The 22,713-nt window shown below is 45.4% G+C and overlaps 4 protein-coding genes across 8 annotated transcripts; 3 read left to right on the top strand and 1 right to left on the bottom strand.

Annotated features, from left to right (window-relative positions):
* The first annotated feature begins 386 nt into the window (after window positions 1–386).
* Window positions 387–6,050, top strand: fliI (FLII actin remodeling protein). The gene is made up of 4 exons (XM_017139459.3): window positions 387–594; window positions 738–3,892; window positions 3,993–4,143; window positions 4,766–6,050. Exons 1-4 carry the CDS (start codon window positions 541–543, stop codon window positions 5,174–5,176), a joined length of 3,771 nt encoding a protein of 1,256 aa, XP_016994948.2. The 5' UTR covers window positions 387–540; the 3' UTR covers window positions 5,177–6,050.
* Window positions 6,051–6,734: 684 nt separating this feature from the next.
* dod ((peptidyl-prolyl cis/trans isomerase) NIMA-interacting 1 dodo) lies at window positions 6,735–8,478 on the top strand. Its single transcript, XM_017139500.3, has 3 exons — window positions 6,735–6,894; window positions 6,997–7,347; window positions 8,273–8,478. The coding sequence occupies exons 1-3, from the start codon at window positions 6,837–6,839 to the stop codon at window positions 8,380–8,382; spliced, it is 519 nt and encodes a 172-aa protein (XP_016994989.1). The 5' UTR covers window positions 6,735–6,836; the 3' UTR covers window positions 8,383–8,478.
* peng (Pumilio and CPL domain-containing protein penguin) lies at window positions 8,447–12,221 on the bottom strand. Its single transcript, XM_017139499.3, has 5 exons — window positions 11,761–12,221; window positions 10,286–10,988; window positions 9,819–10,221; window positions 8,861–9,324; window positions 8,447–8,734 (listed from the first exon to the last, which is right to left on the bottom strand). The coding sequence occupies exons 1-5, from the start codon at window positions 12,141–12,143 to the stop codon at window positions 8,549–8,551; spliced, it is 2,139 nt and encodes a 712-aa protein (XP_016994988.2). The 5' UTR covers window positions 12,144–12,221; the 3' UTR covers window positions 8,447–8,548.
* A 142-nt stretch (window positions 12,222–12,363) lies between these two features.
* sol (small optic lobes) lies at window positions 12,364–22,572 on the top strand. 5 transcript variants are annotated; one of them, XM_070218480.1, is made up of 9 exons: window positions 12,367–12,947; window positions 14,224–14,912; window positions 16,001–16,946; window positions 17,373–17,623; window positions 18,175–19,736; window positions 20,532–21,038; window positions 21,518–21,784; window positions 21,839–21,981; window positions 22,041–22,572. In XM_070218480.1, the coding sequence occupies exons 1-9, from the start codon at window positions 12,679–12,681 to the stop codon at window positions 22,216–22,218; spliced, it is 4,812 nt and encodes a 1,603-aa protein (XP_070074581.1). In that variant the 5' UTR covers window positions 12,367–12,678; the 3' UTR covers window positions 22,219–22,572. The 5 variants fall into 5 exon arrangements, with proteins under 5 accessions (XP_070074583.1, XP_070074581.1, XP_070074580.1 ...); XM_070218479.1 differs by having other exon boundaries at window positions 18,172–19,736; XM_070218481.1 differs by lacking the exons at window positions 12,367–12,947; window positions 14,224–14,912 and having other exon boundaries at window positions 16,181–16,323; window positions 18,172–19,736.
* Window positions 22,573–22,713: the final 141 nt, after the last annotated feature.

Below are 22,713 nucleotides of genomic sequence, written 5' to 3'. Positions count from 1 at the left end.
CACAAGTAACGACTAAAGAATTAAAAACTTTTGAATTTTCAGTTAATTTTTTTAAAATGGCAAAAGTAGTAGCCACAAAAGGTCACACAGATTTACACCCTAATTTGAACAGTAATGGCTAGGTGGTTAGCAGCCATGCAAAACTAGCATTTGAAAAGACAAATCCCATGTTGACAACAAAAAAGAGCCAGCCTTCTATAAATATTATTATTTATATATGATCAGATCCACAAAAAGTGAACTTTTAGTAACAATTACAGCAATTACAATTACAACTAGACCTATCGACAGCGACGCGAGTGTGCCTTCTCCGATTTCCAACACTGCACTTGGCCTAGGGTGACCAGTCCGCCGCAGTGCATACAAGCCAGCGACCAGCAGTCGAGCCGTTTGCATGGCCGAGCGGCGGACGGTCACCTGGCTGCTCTTCCTCTTGCTCGTTAGTGCAAAAAAAAACAAAATAAAGAAGAAGAAACGGAAAACAGGGCCAGCAGCTTGAGCCCAAAATATATAACAAATATAACATTTTATGTGGTCAAAATGAGCGTGCTGCCGTTCGTGCGCGGTGTGGACTTTACGAAAAATGATTTCAGCGTGAGTACAATAGTTTTTTCATGTGATAGGGGAGCGGGGGAGGGGCAAAGGGGAGGGGAGGTTCTAAAAAAAAAAAAAAAAAGAAACAGGTCACCGAAAAACCTGAAGCATTAGTCATAATTAATCCCGATATACGCTTGCAGGCAACATTCCCCAGCTCCATGCGGCAGATGTCGCGGGTGCAGTGGCTCACACTGGATCGCACGCAGCTGGCGGAGATTCCCGAGGAGCTGGGCCACCTGCAGAAGCTGGAGCACCTGTCGCTGAACCACAATCGCCTGGAGAAGATCTTCGGCGAGCTGACGGAGCTGGCGTGCCTGCGTTCCCTGGATTTGCGGCACAATCAGCTGCGTAACAGCGGCATTCCGCCGGAACTCTTTCACCTGGAGGAGCTGACCACGCTGGATTTGTCGCACAACAAGCTGAAGGAGGTTCCCGAGGGCCTCGAGCGGGCCAAGAATCTTATAGTTCTCAATCTGAGTAATAATCAAATCGAGACCATACCCACGCCGCTGTTCATCCATCTGACGGATCTGCTCTTCCTCGACCTCTCGCACAATCGCCTGGAGACGCTGCCGCCGCAGACGCGCCGCCTGATCAACCTGAAGACCCTGGATCTATCGCACAATCCGCTGGAGCTCTTCCAGCTGCGCCAGCTGCCCTCGCTGCAGAGTCTCGAGTGCCTGAAGATGAGCGGCACGCAGCGCACCCTGCTCAATTTCCCCACCAGCCTGGATAGCTTGGCCAATCTGGTGGAACTCGATTTGTCGCACAATTCCCTGCCCAAGCTGCCCGACTGCGTGTACAATGTGGTGACGCTGGTGCGTTTGAACCTAAGCGACAACGAGCTGGGCGAACTGAGCGCCGGCGTGGAGCTGTGGCAGCGCCTCGAGTCGCTGAATGTGTCGCGCAATCAACTGGTCGCCCTGCCCGCCGCCCTCTGCAAGCTGCCCAAGCTGCGCCGGCTGCTGGTGAACGACAACAGGCTGAATTTCGAGGGCATACCCTCGGGCATTGGCAAGCTGGGCGCTCTGGAGGTCTTCTCGGCGGCCAACAATCTGCTCGAGATGGTGCCCGAGGGCCTCTGCCGCTGCGGAGCGCTGAAACAGCTCAACCTGAGCTGCAATCGGCTGATAACCCTGCCCGATGCCATTCACCTGCTCGAGGGTCTCGATCAACTGGATTTGCGCAACAATCCGGAGCTGGTGATGCCACCGAAGCCAAGCGAAGCCAGCAAGGCGACCAGTCTGGAGTTCTACAACATAGATTTTAGTTTGCAAACGCAGCTACGCTTGGCCGGCGCCGCTGTGCCGCCCTCCATGCCTGCGACGGCCACGCCCAAGGATTCGACGGCCAGGAAGATTCGGCTGAGGCGCGGTCCGCGCAGCGAGGGCGATCAGGATGCGGCCAAGGTGCTCAAGGGCATGAAGGATGTGGCCAAGGACAAGGATAACGAGCTGCTACTCGAAGATGGGAAGCCCGAATCCCTGAAGCCAAAGCGCTGGGACGAGTCGCTGGAGAAGCCGCAACTGGACTACTCCAAGTTCTTCGAGAAGGAGGATGGCCAGCTGCCCGGTTTGACCATCTGGGAGATCGAGAACTTCCTGCCCAACAAAATCGAGGAGGTGGTGCATGGTAAATTCTACGAGGGCGACTGCTACATTGTCCTCAAAACGAAGTTCGATGATTTGGGCCTGCTGGATTGGGAGATCTACTTTTGGATTGGCAACGAGGCGACGCTGGACAAGCGTGCCTGTGCCGCCATTCATGCCGTGAATCTGCGGAACTTTCTGGGCGCCCGGTGTCGCACGGTTCGCGAGGAGCAGGGCGACGAGTCCGAGGAGTTTCTGTCGCTCTTCGAAACGGAGGTCATCTACATCGAGGGCGGACGCACGGCCACCGGTTTCTATACCATCGAGGAGATGATACATATCACCCGGCTGTATTTGGTGCACGCCTACGGCGCCACCATACATCTGGAGCCCGTGGCTCCCGTCGCAGACTCCCTGGATCCCCGGCACGCCTTTGTCCTCGATCTGGGCACGCACATTTACATTTGGCTGGGCGAGCGATCGAAGAATACGCTGAACTCGAAGGCACGCCTGATGGCGGAGAAGATCAGCAAGACGGAGCGCAAGAACAAGTGCGAAATTCAGCTGGAGCGGCAGGGCGAGGAGAGTGCCGAGTTCTGGCTGGGATTGGAGATGTCGCCGGAGGAGTTAGCCGTTAGGGAGCCGCCCAAGGAGCACGTTCCCGAGGACTATCAGCCGGTGCAGCCGCGCCTCTACCAGGTGCAGCTGGGCATGGGCTATCTGGAGCTGCCGCAGGTGGAGCTGCCGCAGCAGAAGCTCTGCCACACGCTGCTCAACAGCAAGCATGTCTACATACTCGACTGCTACACCGATCTGTTCGTTTGGTTTGGCAAGAAGTCGACGCGCCTGGTGCGAGCGGCGGCCGTTAAGCTGAGCCGGGAGCTCTTCAACATGATGGATCGACCGGATTATGCGCTCGTGATGCGCGTGCCCGAGGGCAATGAGATGCAGATCTTCCGCACCAAGTTCGCCGGCTGGGACGAGGTGATGGCCGTCGATTTTACGCGCACAGCCAAGTCGGTGGCCAAGACGGGTGCAAATCTGACGCAGTGGGCGCGACAGCAGGAGACGCGAACGGATCTGGCGGCCCTTTTCATGCCCCGGCAGTCGGCAATGCCGCTGGCCGAGGCCGAGCAGCTGGAGGAGGAGTGGAACTACGATCTGGAGATGATGGAGGCCTTTGTGCTGGAGAACAAGAAGTTTGTCCGCCTGCCCGAGGAGGAGCTGGGTCGCTTCTACACTGGGGAATGCTATGTCTTCCTCTGTCGCTACTGCATACCCATCGAGGAGCCCGAAAATGTCGCAGAAGATGGTGCTAATCCCGCGGATGAGAGTAAATCATCGGCAGCCAGCGGCAACAATCAGCCAGAGGATGAGATCCAGTGCGTTGTCTACTTCTGGCAGGGACGCAATGCCGGCAACATGGGTTGGCTGACGTTCACCTTTACGCTGCAGAAGAAATTCAAGGCCATGTTCGGCGAGGAACTGGAGGTGGTGCGCATCTTCCAGCAGCAGGAGAACCTCAAGTTCATGTCGCACTTCAAGCGCAAGTTCATCATTCACACCGGCAAGCGGAAGGACAAGGCGCTGACCGCGAAGGGCAAGGCGCCCGTCGAGTTCTTCCACCTGCGTTCGAACGGCGGTGCGCTCACCACGCGCCTCATACAAATCAATCCGGATGCAGTGCATCTCAATTCGGCCTTCTGGTGAGTAATGGCCAACGCCTTCTTGTCTTATCACTGTTTATAGCTGGAATTCCATTGATAAAGTTTATATGTGCTTTATATATTTTATTTTCTACTTCAGCTATATACTCCATGTGCCATTTGAAACGGAGGACGAATCGCAGTCGGGGATTGTGTATGTGTGGATTGGCAGCAAGTCCTGCAACGAGGAGGCCAAGCTGGTCCAGGACATCGCCGAGCAGATGTTCAACTCGCCCTGGGTGAGCCTGCAGGTAGGTTGTTTATTTATTTATATTGTCTAACTAAATTAGTGTTTAAACAAAGCTTATTAGTTAGAAGTTAAAGAAAGAAATATGTTAAAAACTGAAGAATTCGCGGTTTTATTTAGTTTATTTTTCACTCAATAATTATGTTTATATTATATTGTTTAAACCAAGCAAGTTACTTAGAAGTTAAAGATAGGGCTTTATTTATAAATATTTTTTTTTATAATGAAATATATTCAAAACTTAAGAATTCGCGGTTTTATTTATTATATTTTTCACTAAATCAATTATGTTCACTTTAACCAAGCCTGAAAATATGAAATAACAAAGTTGTTAAAATGAAGAATTCGCGGTATTACATTTTTATTTTTAAGACAATAATTGGGTTTAGTTAAATAAATCATATAAATATTGTAATAATCAATTACAAGCTAAAGAAAATATAATTAATTGAGGTAAAATTTTAAAAATGTATCTGAACTGAAGAATTCGCGTTTTGAATTCTTATATTTTTCATCCAAAAATTAGTTTCTTCAATAAAAAATATAAAATTAATTTAAATAAATATAAAAATAATTGAATATTTAAATAAATATTTTAATCACTTACCAAACCTTTTTTTCCACAGATTCTCAACGAGGGCGACGAGCCGGAGAACTTCTTCTGGGTGGCTTTGGGAGGTCGCAAGCCCTACGACACGGACGCCGAGTACATGGACTACACGCGGCTGTTCCGGTGCTCCAACGAGCGCGGCTACTACACGGTGGCCGAGAAGTGCGCCGACTTTTGCCAGGACGATCTGGCCGACGACGACATAATGATCCTGGACAACGGCGAGCACGTCTTCCTCTGGATGGGGCCGCGCTGCAGCGAGGTGGAGGTGAAGCTGGCCTACAAGTCCGCCCAGGTGTACATCCAGCACATGCGGATCAAGCAGCCGGAGAGGCCGAGGAAGCTCTTCCTCACGATGAAGAACAAGGAGTCGCGCCGGTTTACCAAGTGCTTCCACGGCTGGAGCGCCTTCAAGGTGTATTTATAATTTTAGGCAACTAAAAGGGGGCATTGTCGAGGGCTTCGGTTCTTTAATATGTTAAATTAATTTATGCACAGCCCCAAAGGTGTACGTTTAACTTTTACATATTTCAAGAGATCGCCTTTAAGGCGGTCATTCGTTTGTATCATTTAAATGGGCCTCCTGAATTTTACAGGATCCACAGAAACGCCCCAGCCGGTTGTGCATTTATTTGTTGAGCATTTAAAGAAGCGCCTTTTAGATGCTATTTTAGTTTTATAAAATCGATAAAGGCACCTTAGAGGTGTTAACTTAATTTTAACAAGTTAGAGGAGCCCCTTGCAGGTGTAAAATCGGGGAAAGGGGGTTGGGCAGCTGCCGTGACAGAGCAGCTGCCCCACAGACGCATGACAAAAAAAAAAGGAAAAAAACCCTATCGAAAAAAAGAAACAAAAACGAACAGAAAAAGAAACAAAAAACAAACCCATCAGATCGCAAGAAGAACATGTTTGTACTTTTATAAAATGTATTTAATTGTTTTGTATAATTAATTTAAATTTTTTTTATTAGCTCACTTGCTCCCGCCCTTAACTAATTAGCTAACAACTCCAACAACGCCAAGTATTCGCCCACTCTTTACGAGAAAACCTTATAAAATATATATAATTTAAATATATATATATCTATATATATGCCTAAAAATACGCAATATTTATATACATATGCTGAGCTGAGAGGATTGCTATTACTCCTTGCGCTAGTCCTTTTAAAATGTTAACCTACTTAAAGCTAGCCTGTAATAAAATCGAAAGAAAGAAAACACTAAAACTAATTGTACAAATGCCACGTATTTATTTTATTTTTATTAATCCCCCTGAATAAACATTTAGAAAAATTGCAATTCGCATGTTTTTTTCAGGTTGGAGGATATATTAAGTAAATTGGGTTTAAAAGAAAATTAAAATAGTTATATAATTGAATTAAGATATCCGACTATAAATGTTTGAATATCATAAACTGAAACAATTTCTAAACTTTTCAGTTTTTATTCTAAATTTTGTACACAATATTTTTACTAGTGTATTCCCTTACTTAGCCAGTGCGCGCACCGGAAATAGCAAATACACCCTCCCGCTGAAAAAACTGTTATTTTAAGGTGAAAAATATGAATTCGAATTTTTGACAAAAATGGTAATTTTTTTATGGTTTTTTAGTCGTAGCTGGGACAATTTAAGGCCTACAGCGAAAAGACCGACTGTTTTGAACAGCTAACGACCTATACTAACGAATCCCATCACTTTCTGATAAATTTTTTTTTTGATCAATTTTCGCATTTTTTAATAAGGGGTTGCATCACAATTTTTTGGAAAAAGTTACAAAATTTAAAAATTTCTAGGTTTGAATGCCAATCAATTGGTAATTGCATTACGAGCTCATCGAAGTACGACACTCCATATTTGGATCATTATTTCCATTGTTACGACCAAAAAACGGTTATTTTAGGGTGAAAAATATGTTCATTTTCACTTTGATGTTTTATCCGTAGTTAGCGAGTACACCAACCCGACACAGGCGATAATTAGCATGTTATCGCTTTTGTGTTATCGACCCATCGCTAGTGGTTTATTGCCGGAGTGAAATAAATTAAATATTGCAAATTATATTATAAAACAGAGCCAGATCCAGCATGCCAGACGCCGAACAACTGCCCGAGGGCTGGGAGAAGCGCACCAGCCGCTCCACAGGTGGGAATCGCTCACTTATGTGTTATGATGGAGAATTCCGAGAAATTCGCAACCGGCACACGCTAAAATTGATGGCATTTTATTTGAATTGATTTTTTTTAGGACTGAGCTACTACCTCAATGTGCACACCAAGGAGTCGCAGTGGGATCAGCCCACGGAGCCGGCCAAGAAGACCGGCGGCGGAGGTGGATCCAATGCCTCGGCCGCCGCTGGCGGAGATGCCGCCGACGAGGTGCAGTGCCTCCATCTGCTGGTGAAGCACAAGGGCAGCCGGCGGCCCAGCTCGTGGCGCGAGGCGAACATCACCCGCACCAAGGAGGAGGCCCAGCTGCTCCTCGAGGTCTATCGCAACAAGATCGTCAACCAGGAGGCCACCTTCGATGAGCTGGCCCGCTCCTATTCCGACTGCAGTTCCGCCAAGAGGGGCGGCGACCTCGGAAAGTTCGGCAGAGGTATGATATGGGGCTTAAATAGACGGGGATTCCACATCTAATAGCTCCTATCAGTCTGAAAAATCTGTGAAACATTAAGATCTAGGGATTTTTTAAGGTTTCTCTTCACACTCGGTTCTAAAACTTGTTTTTATTAACCTATCAGAAGACATCCTTTGTTAAGTTACACATTTTTCTAGATATTTGGGTTTTTTCCCTAGTTTATAAACTATATACTATAAAAACAATATACTATACTATAAAAACTATATCAAAATATCTTTGGTAAAATTACGAATTTATCAAGATATTTTAATTATATTTGTATAGTTTATAATTGTTTTTCTAGTAAACCTTAATTTTAGCAAGGTTTCTTTTCACTCCTAGTTTCAAAACTAATTTTATTAACTGATCTCAAAATATCTTTGGTAAAATTATACATTTTTCTAGATATTTCGTTTTTTTCCTAGTTTATAGAGGTGTTTCTTGTAAGCCTTAATTTTATCCAGGTTTATTTTCACTCCTAGTTTAAAAACTATATTTTATTAACAGATCTGAAAATATCCTTGGTAAAATTACGAATTTATCAAGATATTTTAATTATATTTGTATAGTTTATAATTGTCTTTCTTGTAAGTCTAAATTCTATCTAGATTTCTTTTTAAAAACTATATTTTATTAACTGATATGAAAATATCTTTGGTAAAAAAACGAATCTTACGAAGATTTTTTGATTGTATATCCCTAGTTTAAATATTTTAAAATATTTTCTGCAAGCAAATGGAACTTGTACACATTTTTTATTTGAATTTCAAGACTTTTATTAAGTGATCCAAATAATTAAATCATTATAAAAAGGTACCCTTCCTTAAAGCTAGAAAACTAAATTGCAAAGTTGTGTACTTCTTTATAGAAGGTTAATTTAATCAACTTTTCTCCACCACAGGTCAAATGCAGGCATCGTTCGAGGAGGCCGCCTTCAAACTGAACGTCGGCCAGCTGTCGGGCATCGTCGACAGCGATTCCGGCCTGCACATCATACTCCGCAAATCCTAGAAAAATCCTCGACTCCTCCGCCACGCAGCTCACGTCACTTCACATGAATAAAACGGAATTTACAGCCATTTCAATATAGAATTATGTATTTTAAAATGTTAGGTTTTTTTTCGTCTAAGCTAAAAGAGAAAACGGGGTGTTTGCGTTTTCGTTTTCGTTTTCATTTTCATTTGCCAATGTTCAGTTTGGCCGCCAGCAGCTTGGCGCCGAGCGTCTTCTGGTTGGCCAGCGTCTGGCCGAGGCTCTTCTCCGCCGCGATGGCCTTCTTGCAGTCGCCGAGCAGCGCGGGACTCTCCTCCACCAGCTTCAGCAGGACGAAACAGGAGCGGTTGACGCCCAGCCAGACTTTGAGCTGCAAAAATGATGGGGAAACGGAAATGGTAGTGAAAATTAGGACTCTTATTTATAAACAACTATACATTATTAATGACAAATTTTTAAATAAATAAATACTTCGATTATATATATGAGAACCTACCACATCGGCGGACAAGCTTTGCAGGAGCTGTTGGCTGAAGGGATGGCCCTCGCGTTTGCCATCGTTCTTGAGGATCTTCTTCAGCACAATGTGCATGCCGGCCTCCTCGATGCCGGTGACCAGCGGAGCCGCCGGCTCAGTGGGCTCCTCCTTCTTAGCCTTTGATTTCTTGGCCTCCTTTTTGGTTTTCTTCACCTGCGGTTCGCCCTTCTCGCCCTCTTCCTCCTCTGCATCTTCTGCCGCCTCATCTTCATCCTCTTCACCCTCGCTGCTGCTGCTGCTGTCGGCATTTAGCAATTTCCTGCGCTGTTTGGTGGCCTCGGCTATGATGGCCTCCACATCATTGTGCGGCTTCTTCTTGTCCTGCGGCACTGGGCCAGCGGCATCGGCTGAAATGCGCCAATCCGGCTGGGCGATCACCTGGGCGAGTGCCTTGGCCGCCTGCTCATACGATTCGCCCTGAACTGGAGACACAGAGAGGTAAGATTTATGAAACAACAGCATTAAGCAGGGTTCGGAAATTGACACACATGTTAAAAACATGAAAAATTTTATTTTACAGTGTGAGCAGAATTTTTGACATGTGTGTCAAATACAAAAGTGTTAAAATGTGAAAAATAATTGTTAACACACACAGCTCACTTGTGTTTTTTACACACTGTGTTTTTTAACACAAATGAAAATTACATTTTACTGACATTACGAGTCGAAGGGAAAATGAAAAAGACATTTAATGTCAAAAACTCATTGTGTTAAAAACACGCGGCGTAAAAAACACGTCGTGTTAATAACACATCGTGTAAATAACACAAATGACATGTGTGTGTTATTTATGTTTCTAACATATGTGGGACACAATTTTTTACACACAAGTTAATAATTTTTTTGACCTTTGACATTTAACATGTTAATAAGAAAAGTTAATTACAAAAGCATTAAGTAAAGGCCCTGCACTCACTGTGATTTAGAATGTCGGCGGTGACCAGGCCAATGTGGCTATTGGAGAGCCAGAAGGCGGCCTCCTCGGCGATGGTCTGTGCAATGGGCGCCTCGATCTGCTCGAAGATCTCCTTGCGGCGCAGCTCCTTCTCCTTTTTGCCGAACGCCAGGCCCTCGTCGACGACGCGAATAAACTCCGGATGGAAGCAGGTGGTATCCCCGGGAGCCACGAGCCATTGTACCACTCGGCGGCCGTACTGATTGCCCACCAGCGTCTTCAGATCGCCGTGCAGATGGTCGTAGATGGCCTTCTTGGTGGCCTTTGTGTCGTCCAAGGCGTTCAGCAGCGAGATGAGGAAGACGTGGCCGTGCTCGTGGGTGGCGATCTTGAGCAGATGCTCCTTGATGTTCTTAATAATGGCCTGTAGATATGAAATATATATATTAGATTTTTCCCATTTTATTTGGCTTAATTAGTATATTTACTCTGCGATTCTTGGGCGTGGACTTGTAGAAGCATATGACGCCCGCCTCGCTGCCCTCCTTGGTGGACAGCATGTGGGGCACCAGGGCCGCAAAGGCCGTGACCGTCTCCTCCAGCTTCTCCTCGTCCTCGTCGCAGGCGCGCAGGTATTCCAGCATGACGGCGTGCACTAGCGAACTGTCCACCAGCTGCTTGTTGGCCACATGATCCAGATTGGCCTTCACGGAGCCCAAAATGGAGGCCTTCATGTTGGCGGCCTCCTTGTAGGTGTCGCTCAGCGTCCTGACATTCGCATCCTTGGCCTTGCGATACAGATCGCCGTAGAACTCCTGGCGCATGTGGATGCGCTGCTGGGCGCTCGCACCCTGGTACATCGTGTCCAGCAGCCCGCTGGCAATGCTGTGTCCGGCCAAACGGACAATGTTCCCGTACAGGCTGTCCACCAGCTTGGATTTGGTGGCCGGCGAACCGTATTTGAGCATCCGCTGGACGCAGAACTGGGCGTACTTCGACTGGCACATGACCACGGTGAAGGGCAGCAGCTGCTCGGAGATCTCCGCCCGCAGCGCCGGCGAGGCGTACTTCAGCATGCACTGGAGCACGCGGGCCGTGTCGTGGGCCTTCACCACCTTCGAGATGGTGTCGCCCACGTTGAGCACCTTGTATATCTGCTCCACCAGCTTGTCCTTGTTCTCCGTCCGGCGGCTGCAGGACGATTAGAATTTTAATAAAATATTTAACAAAATAATTAATAAAGAAAATATATTATAATCCTATTAGTTCTTAATTATCAGGCGAATAGAGGGCATTTCTATTAAAAATGTATCCTAAAAACAAATAAATATATAGATTTTAATGGTATTCTATAAGAAATAAACCTCTTGAGACTATCTAAATTAGATTGAAATCATAGTAATACATTATAAGTTTGTAGGAAGATGGTAAGTTGTTTATGACATCATATATATCTTCTGTTCTTATAAAAAATTTACATATACCCTAAAACCAAATAAATAAATGGCTCAAATTCAATATTTCTGAATAAAATATATACATAAATAAAATATTTAATACAGATAATGGTATTCTATAAGAAATCATCCTCTTGAGACTATCTAAATTTGATTGTATATAATATATATAATATAGTACTATGATCTGAATTATAATTCTGGCAGGAATATAGTAAGTTGTTTATAATATTATATTCTTATAAGAAATTTAAAAATACCCTAAAATATTTCTGAATAAAATAAAATATTTAATACAGATAATAGTATTCTTTAAGAAATACTCCTCTTGAGACTTTAGAATTAGTAAGTACTATAAGAATAGATATGATAGATCATAGGATCACAGGTTGAGACTTTATAAATTTGATGAAAATCCTAAGACTAAATCATTAAGTTGCTATAGGAAAATGGTAATAGATTTTTTAACTGCCCCTCGTGTCTTTTAATAAGGGATCCATTCTCACCATCGCAGCTTCTCGTAGATCTGCTTGGCCTCCTTGGTGATCTCGTAGGTGTCCTTGGAGCTCTTGCGCTTCAGCTTGAGGTCCTTCTTCTCCTGCTTGAACTTGTTCCAGTCCTGTTTCTCGCCCTCCGCCGGCGCCTGTGGCTGTGCCTGCTTCACTGGCTTTCCCCGGAACTTGTTGTTGCTGTTGCCGCCGCCGCCGCCGAACTTCCTGCCACCATCTGCTCCCGGTTTGTCGAACTTTTTGCCCGGTCCTCCGCCGGATTTGTCGAATTTCCTGGCGCCGCCAGCTCCGCCGGGCTTGAATTTCTGTCCCTGGGCGGCGGGCTTGCTCGGCGATCTGTTGCCCTTTGGGGCAGGTCTTTTCGGCTCCGAACTGACCATGTTTTCTGCGTTTAAACTAGCTATTGGCAAATGTTGTTAAAAAAAAAACAAATTACCAAAAACTACACGTGCAGTTGATATCGTTATCGATAGTGTGAACGCACCTACGGTCGATTCGATAGTTTAATTTTCGCTGGGATTTTCCGGTATTTATATACCAACAAAAAATACCACAGCCAATTTTAGGACCTTTTGCCCAAGGGTTTTCTCAGGGATTTTCCGGTATTTCATCTCCCTATCGAGATATCACCAAAAGCCAAAGAATTAAAGAAAGCCGATTAAAAAGGAGCCCGGCGTTTCCGCGGCGTGCAACTGTTTTTGGTCCTCGTTTTGGTCCCGGGTTCTGGTCCTCCAAATCGATCTCCATCTCCGCCCGGTCGCCACAACAACGCACCATTCAGTACCACTTCCAGTTGCACATTCTCAGCCGCAACCACAATCACAGCCCACATCCCACCCCCCGCCCCCCATTCACTCCCCCGCCAGCCAACAACAACAACAACAACAGTAGCGATTCCAGCGATTCCCCCGCGAAATGGGCACCATCTCATCCGTGCTGCAGTGGTCGTGCACCAAGTGCAACACGATCAATCCGACGGAGTCGTTAAAGTGCTTCAATTGCGGCACCGTTCGCAAGGTGTTCCCCCAACAGCAACAACAACAACAGCGAAGGGTCACCGCCTCCTGGACAGCTGATGATGCACTGGAGCAGGAGCAGGCGGAGAGGGAGAAGGAGAAGGAGCAGGCAGAGAGGGACAGGGAGAAGGATAAGGACAAGGAGAAGGGCAGGGCGGCGGTTGCCAGGTAAGCGGAGCAGCGGTCGCCACAAAAACAAACAGCCTGTGACTCTGTGTGTGCGTGTGTGTGGGTGTCCCCCCCCGTGTCCGTGTGAGCGCCAGTGCTGGCAGCCAATTGGAGGATAACAAAAAATAGCTAGATGTATGTCAGCCTACAGAAATTAGCTATTTAATAGGTTGGCTTTAAAAAGTTTTCAGGAGAGTTAAACTCATCAAAATCGCCAGATTTGTAAAGGAGATTTAGTTTTACAAGGACTTGGTTGTTAGCCTTTATATTTTTTTAAGCTAGATTTATGTCAACCTATAGAAATAGGTCGGTCTTAAAAAGCTTTCAGGAGAGTTCAACTCATGAGAAATTACTATAGAATACTTTTAAAATAGCCAGACTTGTAAAAGAGATTTAGTTTTACAAGGACTTGGTTGTTAGCCTTTATATTTTTGCAGATCTAAGAAATGATTTTCGATTTGTTAAACTTCCGTATAATTCTTAAATTGATTATGTATATATTTCAATATAAATTGTACACTATACAATGTTCAAGTACACAGTATACAGTAATCAACAATTGGCTGGCTTATAATTTGTGTTCTAATTGGATTCTAATTGAGCACAATGAAAACTATTTCTATTTTTCGGTTTTATGAAAGGCTAAAAGAAAGTTTTTTTAAAGAAGATTTGCTGAACTTCCGTATAATTTTTTACTTGATTAAGTTTGATTTGTAAATATTTTTGAAAAATATAATATATTTCAATATAAATTTTAGATTATACAATGTTCAAGTTGACTGACACTTTTTTTAGCCGTGTAGTACACAGTAATCAACATTTGGATAGCTTATAAATTGTATTTTTCGGTTTGATGAAAGGCTAAAAGAAAGTTTTTTTTGCCAAGTTAGAAGCTAGCTTTTAAAGCTATGCCGTCGGCACTGGCGACTCTCCGTGAGCGTGTGTGTGTGAGAGCATGTATACACAGCAGCGGCAGCGGCAGAAGCAACAACAAAAACAGCCGAGCAGCGAGAATTGGGGAAAATCGATTTGGATAAAGAGGCATTGTTTACAAGTTTATCGATTCGCGAACGCGAACTCGAACTCGCTGGCCGAACTCCAAATCCCGAGTGGCGAGCTGGAAAATGGCCAGTCATTGAGATAACCTTTGCGGTCAGAAGAGCAGAACAGAACAGAACAGAACAGTTGGTGAAAAGCCCAGTTAAAGACTATAATCGAAACCAAAAACCCATCCAATCCTAACCCAAAGAATCCTATGTAATCCTGTATTTTGCAGGAGCGAGTACAAGCATGTGTACAAGTCGCTGCTGCGCGGATGCCTGAAGAGACCGCAGCGGAACAGCCAGAACCTGCCCGCCAATTGCGTCGACTGCGAGGATACGCGCAAGTACATCAAGAGCTCCATCGAGCTCTACCGCCACTTCTCGAATCCCGCCCTCAATCGGCGGTGGGTGTGCCACGCCTGCGGCACCGACAACAGCTCGGTCACCTGGCACTGCCTCATCTGCGACACGGTCAGCTATCTGGCGCCCATCTACAAGGACGCCATTGCAGCCGATCGCGATTGCGGCCAGGAGCTGGCCGGCAGTCTGGGCAATCGCGGCGAGCTGCTGGCAGCGGATCCCCATCCGCATCCCCATCCGCATCCACATCATCATCATCACTACCAACTGCAACAGGAGCTGGAGGAGCAGCACCATCATCAGTTACATTCCCAGCAGCACTCGCACAAGAGGCACCTTAAAGGTAGATCTGGCTCGGGATCGGGAGCGGGATCGGGTCAGGGATCGGGTCAGGGATCGGGTGCAGGTTCGAGTGCAGGATCTGGACTGCGGCGCACCCAGAGCCTGAGCACCGCCATCGACAAGAGCGCCTCGGGGCGCAGCTGCCACATCTGCTATGCGAACAACCAGAGCAAGGACATCTTCAATCTGCCGCAGGTCAAGCCGGCGCCCCAGCTGACAGGTGGGTTAAGATGCAGACTCCAGAGATCGGGAATTACTAGTACTTACGTAGATGGTGCTTAGGAAATTACAGTTTAAAGACTAAGGTTAGATGGCTTATATTGTTAATATAATAGAGATTATCATGTAATGGTAAAATTGATATAATAGAATATATAATTGATATTATATGGTAATAGAGAGATTTTTAGATAGTGCCTAGAAAAACTACAGGACTAAGGATATATAGCTTATATTGTTAATATAATAGTGATTATCATATAATAATAAAATATTAATAATAGATAATATATGATATAATAATAATAAAATTGATATAATGGATGATATATTTTATTAATTTATTATATTATTATATATATTATATGGTGATAGAGATTTTTAGCTACCTCCAATATAACAGCCGGATAGATCAGGAAAGTAGATAGTGCCTAGGAAAACTACAGTTTTGAGTGTTTATTATATAGTGGTAAAATGGATATAATAGATGATATTTTATATGGTAATAGAGAGATTTTTAGCGAATAGATCAGAAACTACTTGTATTTAAGTAGATAAGGCTTAGGAAACAAATTATTTAAAGACTGAGGATAGATATCTGATATTATTAACATAAATAAAGTTATAATATTCATTATTAGTATTATCTAATGCTAACTTATGGTTAAAACTATAAGCTAACCGTGTGTTTAATTTTAGAGCTTTATAAAAGAGGTAGTTATAATATTTGATATCGATAGTGAAAAAAGATTGATAAAAAATTATTTTAAAGAATGCTTAATACAAAACAAAAAAATTAGGAGGTGGGTTCGAAATAAAAAATCAAAAGCTAAGTTGGGATCATCAAATATAAAATATGGCGACAACAAATATTTATTAGAGTATTTTTTAAAGTCTTTAAACTTTTTGTGAAACAATATCTTCCACTACATATAAATATAGTGGTAAAAATAAATTGATGACTAGAAATTCGGTATATTAAATATATAATAATATTGTAAATGATAATTGAAACTAATAAGGAATATATAATATTATAAACTTACCTTGACTTAACATCCTTTTAATGCCTCTTTCGATTTCTCGCAGGGATTCCCCCCGTGGCCGCCTGCAGCAACTCGCGATTCGCCATCGCCAACGACACGTTTTGCCGGCGCAAGCAGAACAACAACAACAAGAACCAGAACCACAAGGTGGTGCGGGAGAGCGGGGCCAAGCGGAAGTACAACTTCACCATTACGACGCTCTCGCGTTCGGCGGCCAAGGATTCGATTGGCGGCCAGGGCCAAATGAAGCCGCTGCGCCAGCAGCCCGTCAATCTGAATACCCAGCAGCAGCAGCAGCAGCAGAAGTCGCAGCTGCAGCAGCAGCAGCAGCAGCAGCAGAGGAAGAACCAGCGGGAGCCAGCAGCAGTGAGTATGAATCCAACGCAGTTCACCATTCCGCGGAACGGCGTCTTCATAGCCGTCAACGAGTGGTCGGAGCCGATGGCCAACAGCTCCTCCAATAGTCACCAGCATCATAGTCATCATCATCATCACCACCACAATCACCATCATCACAGCAGCAGCAGCAATAGCAACAACAGCAGTAGCAACAGCAACAGCAACAGCATCAACAACAACAGCAGCAGCAACAGCAACAGCAGCAGCAACAAGTTGTACGAGAACGAGTGCGTCGCCTTGGCGCAGCAGCAACTGAGAGCAGCCGCTGCCCAGGCGGCGCAGGCAGCCGCCACGGCGGTGGCCATTGTGAGCTCGGAACAGGCGGCACCTCAGGCCACCATGCCCATCTATGCGCAGGTTAACAAGCAGCACAAGCTCAAGAAGAAGCAACAGATGGCAGGCAGCGAATCGCAGGCGAACAACAATGGGGAATCGATCATGGAGGCGGTCGGTGGTGGGGAATCGCCCGCAGGAATCCCCGACAACGACAACGGGGAGGCCGGCAGCGATCAGTCCGAGTCGCAGGTGGAGGAGCACTCCATCTACGCCAAGGTGTGGAAGGGACCGCGCAAGACGACCGAATCGAAAATGTAATTGCCAGCGAGCGGGAGATTTGCCAGCCCACCAACTTCCCGTGTCCAAATTCCTATCCCTCGCCTTTGTTTCGCTTATCAGTTTTCTATACTTTTTTTTTATTGCTGATAATTTGCGCGACGCTTAGTCACTCGGGGGGCTTTCTTTCTTTTTATTATTATTTCTGTGCGCTATGAGTTGTGTGCTTTTAGTTGTTTAAGCAAATTTCTGTTACCACATGTGTATGATTTATATATTTACAACTGATTTGCCAGCAGATTGTCATAACTTTTGCGAGGTAATTGCATCACTTTTTGTACCTTTTGAGCTATGACAAACTTGTGGCGGTCACTTTTACTTTTCATTTTGTTTACCTCCCATTTTTAAGTGAATTTCCAAACTTGATTGCATTATAATTAGATTGCTTTGCCTCCGCTTTGCAGCACGCATGATCCGGGTAGCAGCAGTCGCCTGATAATAGCCACATCCGCAACAGCAGCAGCGACCACATCCTCGGGAGCGGCGATAGTTGCAGCAGGCAGCCGCAGCAAGATGTGGACATGCATCAAATGTTCCTATGCCTACAATCGACTCTGGCTGCAGAGCTGCGAGATGTGCGAGGCGAAGCTGGAGCAGCAACTTCTGCAGCAGCAGCAGCAGCAACAGGCAGTTGTGTCCTTTGGCCAGGAGAAAGGTAAAGTTAATTTCATTTAATTTATTTATTTAATATCCCAGCGCTTCAAGTGCACACTTGATATTTTTAAGTTAATATTTTAACAATTTTTCTCACTTACTTAATTACTAACAGCAAATATTTTTTAATTTTCTAATTACTATTATATTACTTTAAATTTTTTGTAATAGTTATATAGTTTTCTATGCATTTATCATTATTATTTTTATATTTTATTGCATAAAAGCACACTTATAATTATTACGCTAGTCACATTGAGTTGATACTTTTAACTTGTTATTATTTTTAAAATATTTAAACAATTTTCCTCACTTACTTACTTGATTACTAACATCAAATATTTTGTAATTTTCTAATTACTATTATATTACTTTTAATTTTTTTTTAATAGTTATATAGTTTTGTATGCTTTTATAATCCTTATTATTATTTTTATATTTTATTATATTATTTTATTGTTATTATTAATTTTTAATGATCTTTAACTTTATTATAAGCCTTTAAATATATTACTCCAAATCTTCAGTAACCAATGCTCTGTTTTCCAGCAGCAGCCCCCCGCGACGAGCCGTGGACCTGCAAGAAGTGCACCCTGGTCAACTACTCGACGGCCATGGCCTGCGTGGTCTGCGGCGGCTCCAAGCTGAAGAGCATCTCCTCCATCGAGGACATGACGCTGCGCAAGGGCGAGTTCTGGACCTGCGGCCACTGTACGCTGAAGAACTCGCTCCACTCGCCGGTGTGCAGTGCCTGCAAGTCGCACCGCCAGCCGCAGCTTTCGATTTCCTCGCTGGAGGCGGTTCGCGAGCGACCCGATGGCCAGTCGTACGAGGAGCAGGATGCAGTGGCAGCAGCGGCGGCAGGAGGAGGAGGTAGCACAACTAGTAATAGCGAGGTGAAAGCACCGGCAGCAGCAGCTCTCAATCTGCCGCTGGCCTCGGTGGCGCTGCCCCTGCCGCTTCTGCAGATTCCAACGACCTCGGCGGCTGGGCTGCGTGGCTCGCGCAGTCCCTCGCCCAGGATGCAGCCATCGCAGCAGCAGCAGCAGCGAAGTTCCAGCTCCACCTCCTCCTCCTCGGGCGCCATACCCAAACGGCACAGCACCGGCGGCTCCATTGTGCCCAGGAACATCTCGCTGGCCGCTTTGGCCTCCAGCTACAATCTGCAGCAGCAATCGGCAGCTTCTGCTCCCGAGAGTTCCAGCCTGAAGAAGTGGCAGTGCCCGGCCTGCACGTACGATAATTGTGCCGCTTCCGTTGTCTGCGACATTTGCTCCAGTCCGCGCGGCCTGGCGAGCGCCGTGCTGGGCGAAGCGCTGGCCAGGAAGTCGATACGCGTGGCGCTCACCCCGGCGGACATTCGGCAGGAGAGCAAGCTAATGGAGAACCTGCGCCAGCTGGAGGAGACCGAGGCGCTGACCAAGTGGCAGAACATCATTCAGTATTGCCGCGACAACAGCGAGCTCTTCGTCGACGATTCGTTTCCGCCGGCGCCGAAGAGTCTGTACTACAATCCGGCGAGCGGAGCGGGCGAGGGCAATCCGGTGGTGCAGTGGCGCCGGCCGCACGAGATCAACTGCGACGGCGGTGCGTATCCGCCGTGGGCCGTCTTCCGCACACCGCTGCCCTCGGACATTTGCCAGGGCGTCCTGGGCAACTGCTGGCTACTCAGCGCCCTCGCTGTGCTGGCGGAACGCGAGGATCTGGTGAAGGAGGTGCTGGTCACCAAGGAGATATGCGGCCAGGGAGCGTACCAGGTGCGCCTCTGCAAGGACGGCAAGTGGACGACCGTGCTGGTCGATGATCTGCTGCCGTGCGACAAGCGCGGCCATCTCGTCTACTCGCAGGCCAAGCGCAAGCAGCTCTGGGTGCCGTTGATCGAGAAGGCCGTGGCCAAGATCCATGGCTGCTACGAGGCTCTTGTGTCGGGCCGAGCCATCGAGGGCCTGGCCACGCTGACGGGGGCGCCCTGCGAGAGCATTCCGCTGCAGGCGAGCAGCCTGCCCATGCCCAGCGAGGATGAGCTGGACAAGGACCTGATCTGGGCCCAGCTGCTGAGCTCGCGCTGCGTGCGATTCCTCATGGGCGCCAGCTGCGGCGGAGGCAACATGAAGGTGGGTTTAATGGCTATTGGAGTCCTGCAGGAATGGATTCAATTAATTATTTTGAAGTTTTTGTTTTATGTGAATGAATTAGATAGAATTTCGAGTTTAATAGAATTGAATTTCGAGTTTAATAGAATGAATTATGAATTACTTTGAATTTTTTGTTGTATATGAATGAATTAATTAGAATTTCAAGTTTAATAGAATGAATTATGAATTATTTTGAATTTTTTGCTTTTAATAGAATTAAATGGATTTGAATTTTGAGTTTAATAGAATGAATTATGAATTATTTTGAATTTTTTGCTTTTAATAGAATTAAATGGATTTGAATTTTGAGTTTAATAGAATGAATGATGAATTATTTTAAATTTTATTGTTTTATATGAATGAATTAATTAGAATTTTGATTTTAATAGAATTGAATTGATTTAAATTTTGAGTTTAATAGAATTGAATGAATTCAGAAATAATTCAAACGACAATTTGTGTAGAAGAAAGGGCCATAATTTTGTGATTAAATCTGCCTGAATTTTATTCACTATGCAGTTAACATTGAATTATTAAAAATTGTCCACTTGTTGTTTTAAAAAGCACAAAAAAATCTGGCAAATTCATAAAAATTATTCATTCAATTCGAAATGAATTAGAAGAACATTCAATTTATTTCACTTGGAATTGAATTAAACAAATCGGAAATTTCATAGCATACTATAATAAAACAAAAATTGAGTGATTCATGCACAGCTCTAATACCTATACTATATAATCTATATGTAATTACCGGTTAACTTGTGATTCCAGGTGGACGAGGAGGAGTACCAGCAGAAGGGTCTGCGACCGCGACACGCCTACTCGGTGCTGGATGTGAAGGACATCCAGGGACATCGGCTGCTCAAGCTGCGCAATCCCTGGGGTCACTATTCGTGGCGCGGCGACTGGTCGGATGACTCCTCGCTGTGGACGGACGACCTGCGCGATGCTCTAATGCCGCACGGCGCCAGCGAGGGCGTCTTTTGGATCTCGTTCGAGGATGTGCTCAACTACTTCGACTGCATCGACATCTGCAAGGTGCGCTCCGGCTGGAACGAGGTGCGTCTGCAGGGCACTTTGCAGCCCTTGTGCTCCATCTCCTGTGTGCTGCTCACCGTGCTGGAGCCGACGGAGGCGGAGTTCACGCTCTTCCAGGAGGGGCAGCGCAACTCGGAGAAGTCGCAGCGCTCGCAGCTGGACCTGTGCGTTGTGATATTCCGCACCCGCTCGCCGGCGGCGCCGGAAATTGGTCGTCTGGTGGAGCACAGCAAGCGGCAGGTGGGTGTTTCGCCTGCTACATAAGAGCAGGGTTCGGAAAATAGCGCACAATGTAAAAAACTTGGGTTATTAACATGTTTAAATGTCCAAGTGTTGAGTTCAAAAAGAGTTATTGACTTGTGTGTAAAAACTTGTTTCCTACATGTATGTTAGAAACATAAATAACGCACACATTTCAATTGTGTTATTTACACGACGTGTTTTTTACACAGCATGTTTTTAACACGAGTTTTTTTTACATTAAATTGCTTTTTCGACTCGTTAATGTCAGTGAAATTAAATTTTCATTTGTGTTAAAAACACAGTGTGTAAAAAACACATCGTGGTATTAACACATTGTGTAAAAACACAAGTGAGCTGTGTGTGTTAACAATTATTTTTCACTTTATTCATTTCATTTTAACACTTTTGTATTTGACACACATGTAAAAAATGTTTTCAACATCAATTCAGTTAACTAAATCCTTACCATCCCACAGGTTCGCGGCTTTGTGGGCTGCCACAAGATGCTCGAGCGGGACATTTACCTGCTGGTCTGCCTGGCCTTCAATCACTGGCACACGGGCATCGAGGATCCGCACCAGTATCCGCAGTGCATCCTGGCGATACACAGCTCCAAGCGGCTGCTCGTCGAGCAGATCAGTCCCTCGCCGCACCTCCTCGCCGACGCCATAATCAGTTTGACCCTGACCAAGGGTCAGCGGCACGAGGGGCGCGAGGGCATGACCGCCTACTACCTGACCAAGGTAAGTGGATCTAAATATTGGAAAAGAGAAGTCTTAACTTTATTCCCTTTGCAGGGCTGGGCGGGTCTGGTTGTGATGGTGGAGAACCGGCACGAGAACAAATGGATCCATGTGAAGTGCGACTGCCAGGAGAGCTACAATGTGGTGTCCACGCGGGGCGAACTCAAGACGGTGGACTCGGTGCCGCCGCTGCAGAGGTTGGTTCTCTTTGTTTTCCTTACAAAACACTTAATTAATTATTAATTATAATCCCCAGACAAGTGATCATCGTGCTCACCCAACTGGAGGGCAGTGGCGGCTTCAGCATCGCCCACCGGCTGACCCATCGGCTGGCCAACTCGCGCGGCCTTCACGACTGGGGGCCGCCCGGCGCCACCCACTGTCCGCCCATCGAGAATGTCCACGGATTGCACGCCCCGCGGCTGATCACCTAGAACTCTAGTCGATTTTTTGTCAACGTATCACTCACACACACATCACAGCGAAGGAAAACCAAAAGCTAAAACCAACCATCAGGCAAAACAAAGCATATATATGTGTATAGATCCGTGCAGATATATCTGATATATGTGTGTTTATGTACTAAGGCGGGAGCAGATCGTTCGGGATGCGGATGCGGATGCAGAGTCCGGAGACCTCGGCACAATTCCCTCGAGATCAAATGATATATGTTTTGATTTGAGCGCCGATGATTATGGATTATATAGATATGTATTGTGAATTTAAGTGCATCCAATATTAATATGTGTATTGTTTTAAAAATAAAGACTACAAGTTATAAAAGCCAACAGCATTTGAGTAGGAAAAGAAGATTAGAGGCAAACAAAATGATGGAAGCTTATGAAATTTAATATATATTTTATTTGCTATATAATATTTTAACTTGTGGGCTTAAAAGATATTATCCTTCTATTTTTTTCTGTCAATTC

Source organism: Drosophila takahashii, chromosome X (assembly GCF_030179915.1).
Source record: "Drosophila takahashii strain IR98-3 E-12201 chromosome X, DtakHiC1v2, whole genome shotgun sequence".
Classification (NCBI taxonomy): domain Eukaryota; kingdom Metazoa; phylum Arthropoda; class Insecta; order Diptera; family Drosophilidae; genus Drosophila; species Drosophila takahashii.
Note: the sequence above shows the minus strand (reverse complement) of the source record. Positions and strands in the feature narration are given on the sequence as shown.

What these genes read in the sequence shown, in the direction of transcription:
- fliI (XM_017139459.3), top strand. Translation starts at nt 541, where the DNA reads ATGAGCGTGCTGCCGTTCGTGCGCGGTGTGGACTTTACGAAAAATGAT. An exon ending in TTACGAAAAATGATTTCAGC is followed by an intron (nt 595 to 737) that starts GTGAGTACAATA and finishes ATACGCTTGCAG; the next exon opens with GCAACATTCCCCAGCTCCAT. An exon ending in CATCTCAATTCGGCCTTCTG is followed by an intron (nt 3,893 to 3,992) that starts GTGAGTAATGGC and finishes TTTCTACTTCAG; the next exon opens with CTATATACTCCATGTGCCAT.
- dod (XM_017139500.3), top strand. Translation starts at nt 6,837, where the DNA reads ATGCCAGACGCCGAACAACTGCCCGAGGGCTGGGAGAAGCGCACCAGC. An exon ending in GCGCACCAGCCGCTCCACAG is followed by an intron (nt 6,895 to 6,996) that starts GTGGGAATCGCT and finishes GATTTTTTTTAG; the next exon opens with GACTGAGCTACTACCTCAAT. An exon ending in CCTCGGAAAGTTCGGCAGAG is followed by an intron (nt 7,348 to 8,272) that starts GTATGATATGGG and finishes TCTCCACCACAG; the next exon opens with GTCAAATGCAGGCATCGTTC.
- peng (XM_017139499.3), bottom strand. Translation starts at nt 12,143, where the DNA reads ATGGTCAGTTCGGAGCCGAAAAGACCTGCCCCAAAGGGCAACAGATCG. An exon ending in ATCTACGAGAAGCTGCGATG is followed by an intron (nt 10,989 to 11,760) that starts GTGAGAATGGAT and finishes ATCGTCCTGCAG; the next exon opens with CCGCCGGACGGAGAACAAGG. An exon ending in CGCCGACATTCTAAATCACA is followed by an intron (nt 9,325 to 9,818) that starts GTGAGTGCAGGG and finishes CTGTGTCTCCAG; the next exon opens with TTCAGGGCGAATCGTATGAG.
- sol (XM_070218479.1), top strand. Translation starts at nt 12,679, where the DNA reads ATGGGCACCATCTCATCCGTGCTGCAGTGGTCGTGCACCAAGTGCAAC. An exon ending in AAGACGACCGAATCGAAAAT is followed by an intron (nt 16,947 to 17,372) that starts GTAATTGCCAGC and finishes TCCGCTTTGCAG; the next exon opens with CACGCATGATCCGGGTAGCA. An exon ending in GCGGCGGAGGCAACATGAAG is followed by an intron (nt 19,737 to 20,531) that starts GTGGGTTTAATG and finishes TTGTGATTCCAG; the next exon opens with GTGGACGAGGAGGAGTACCA.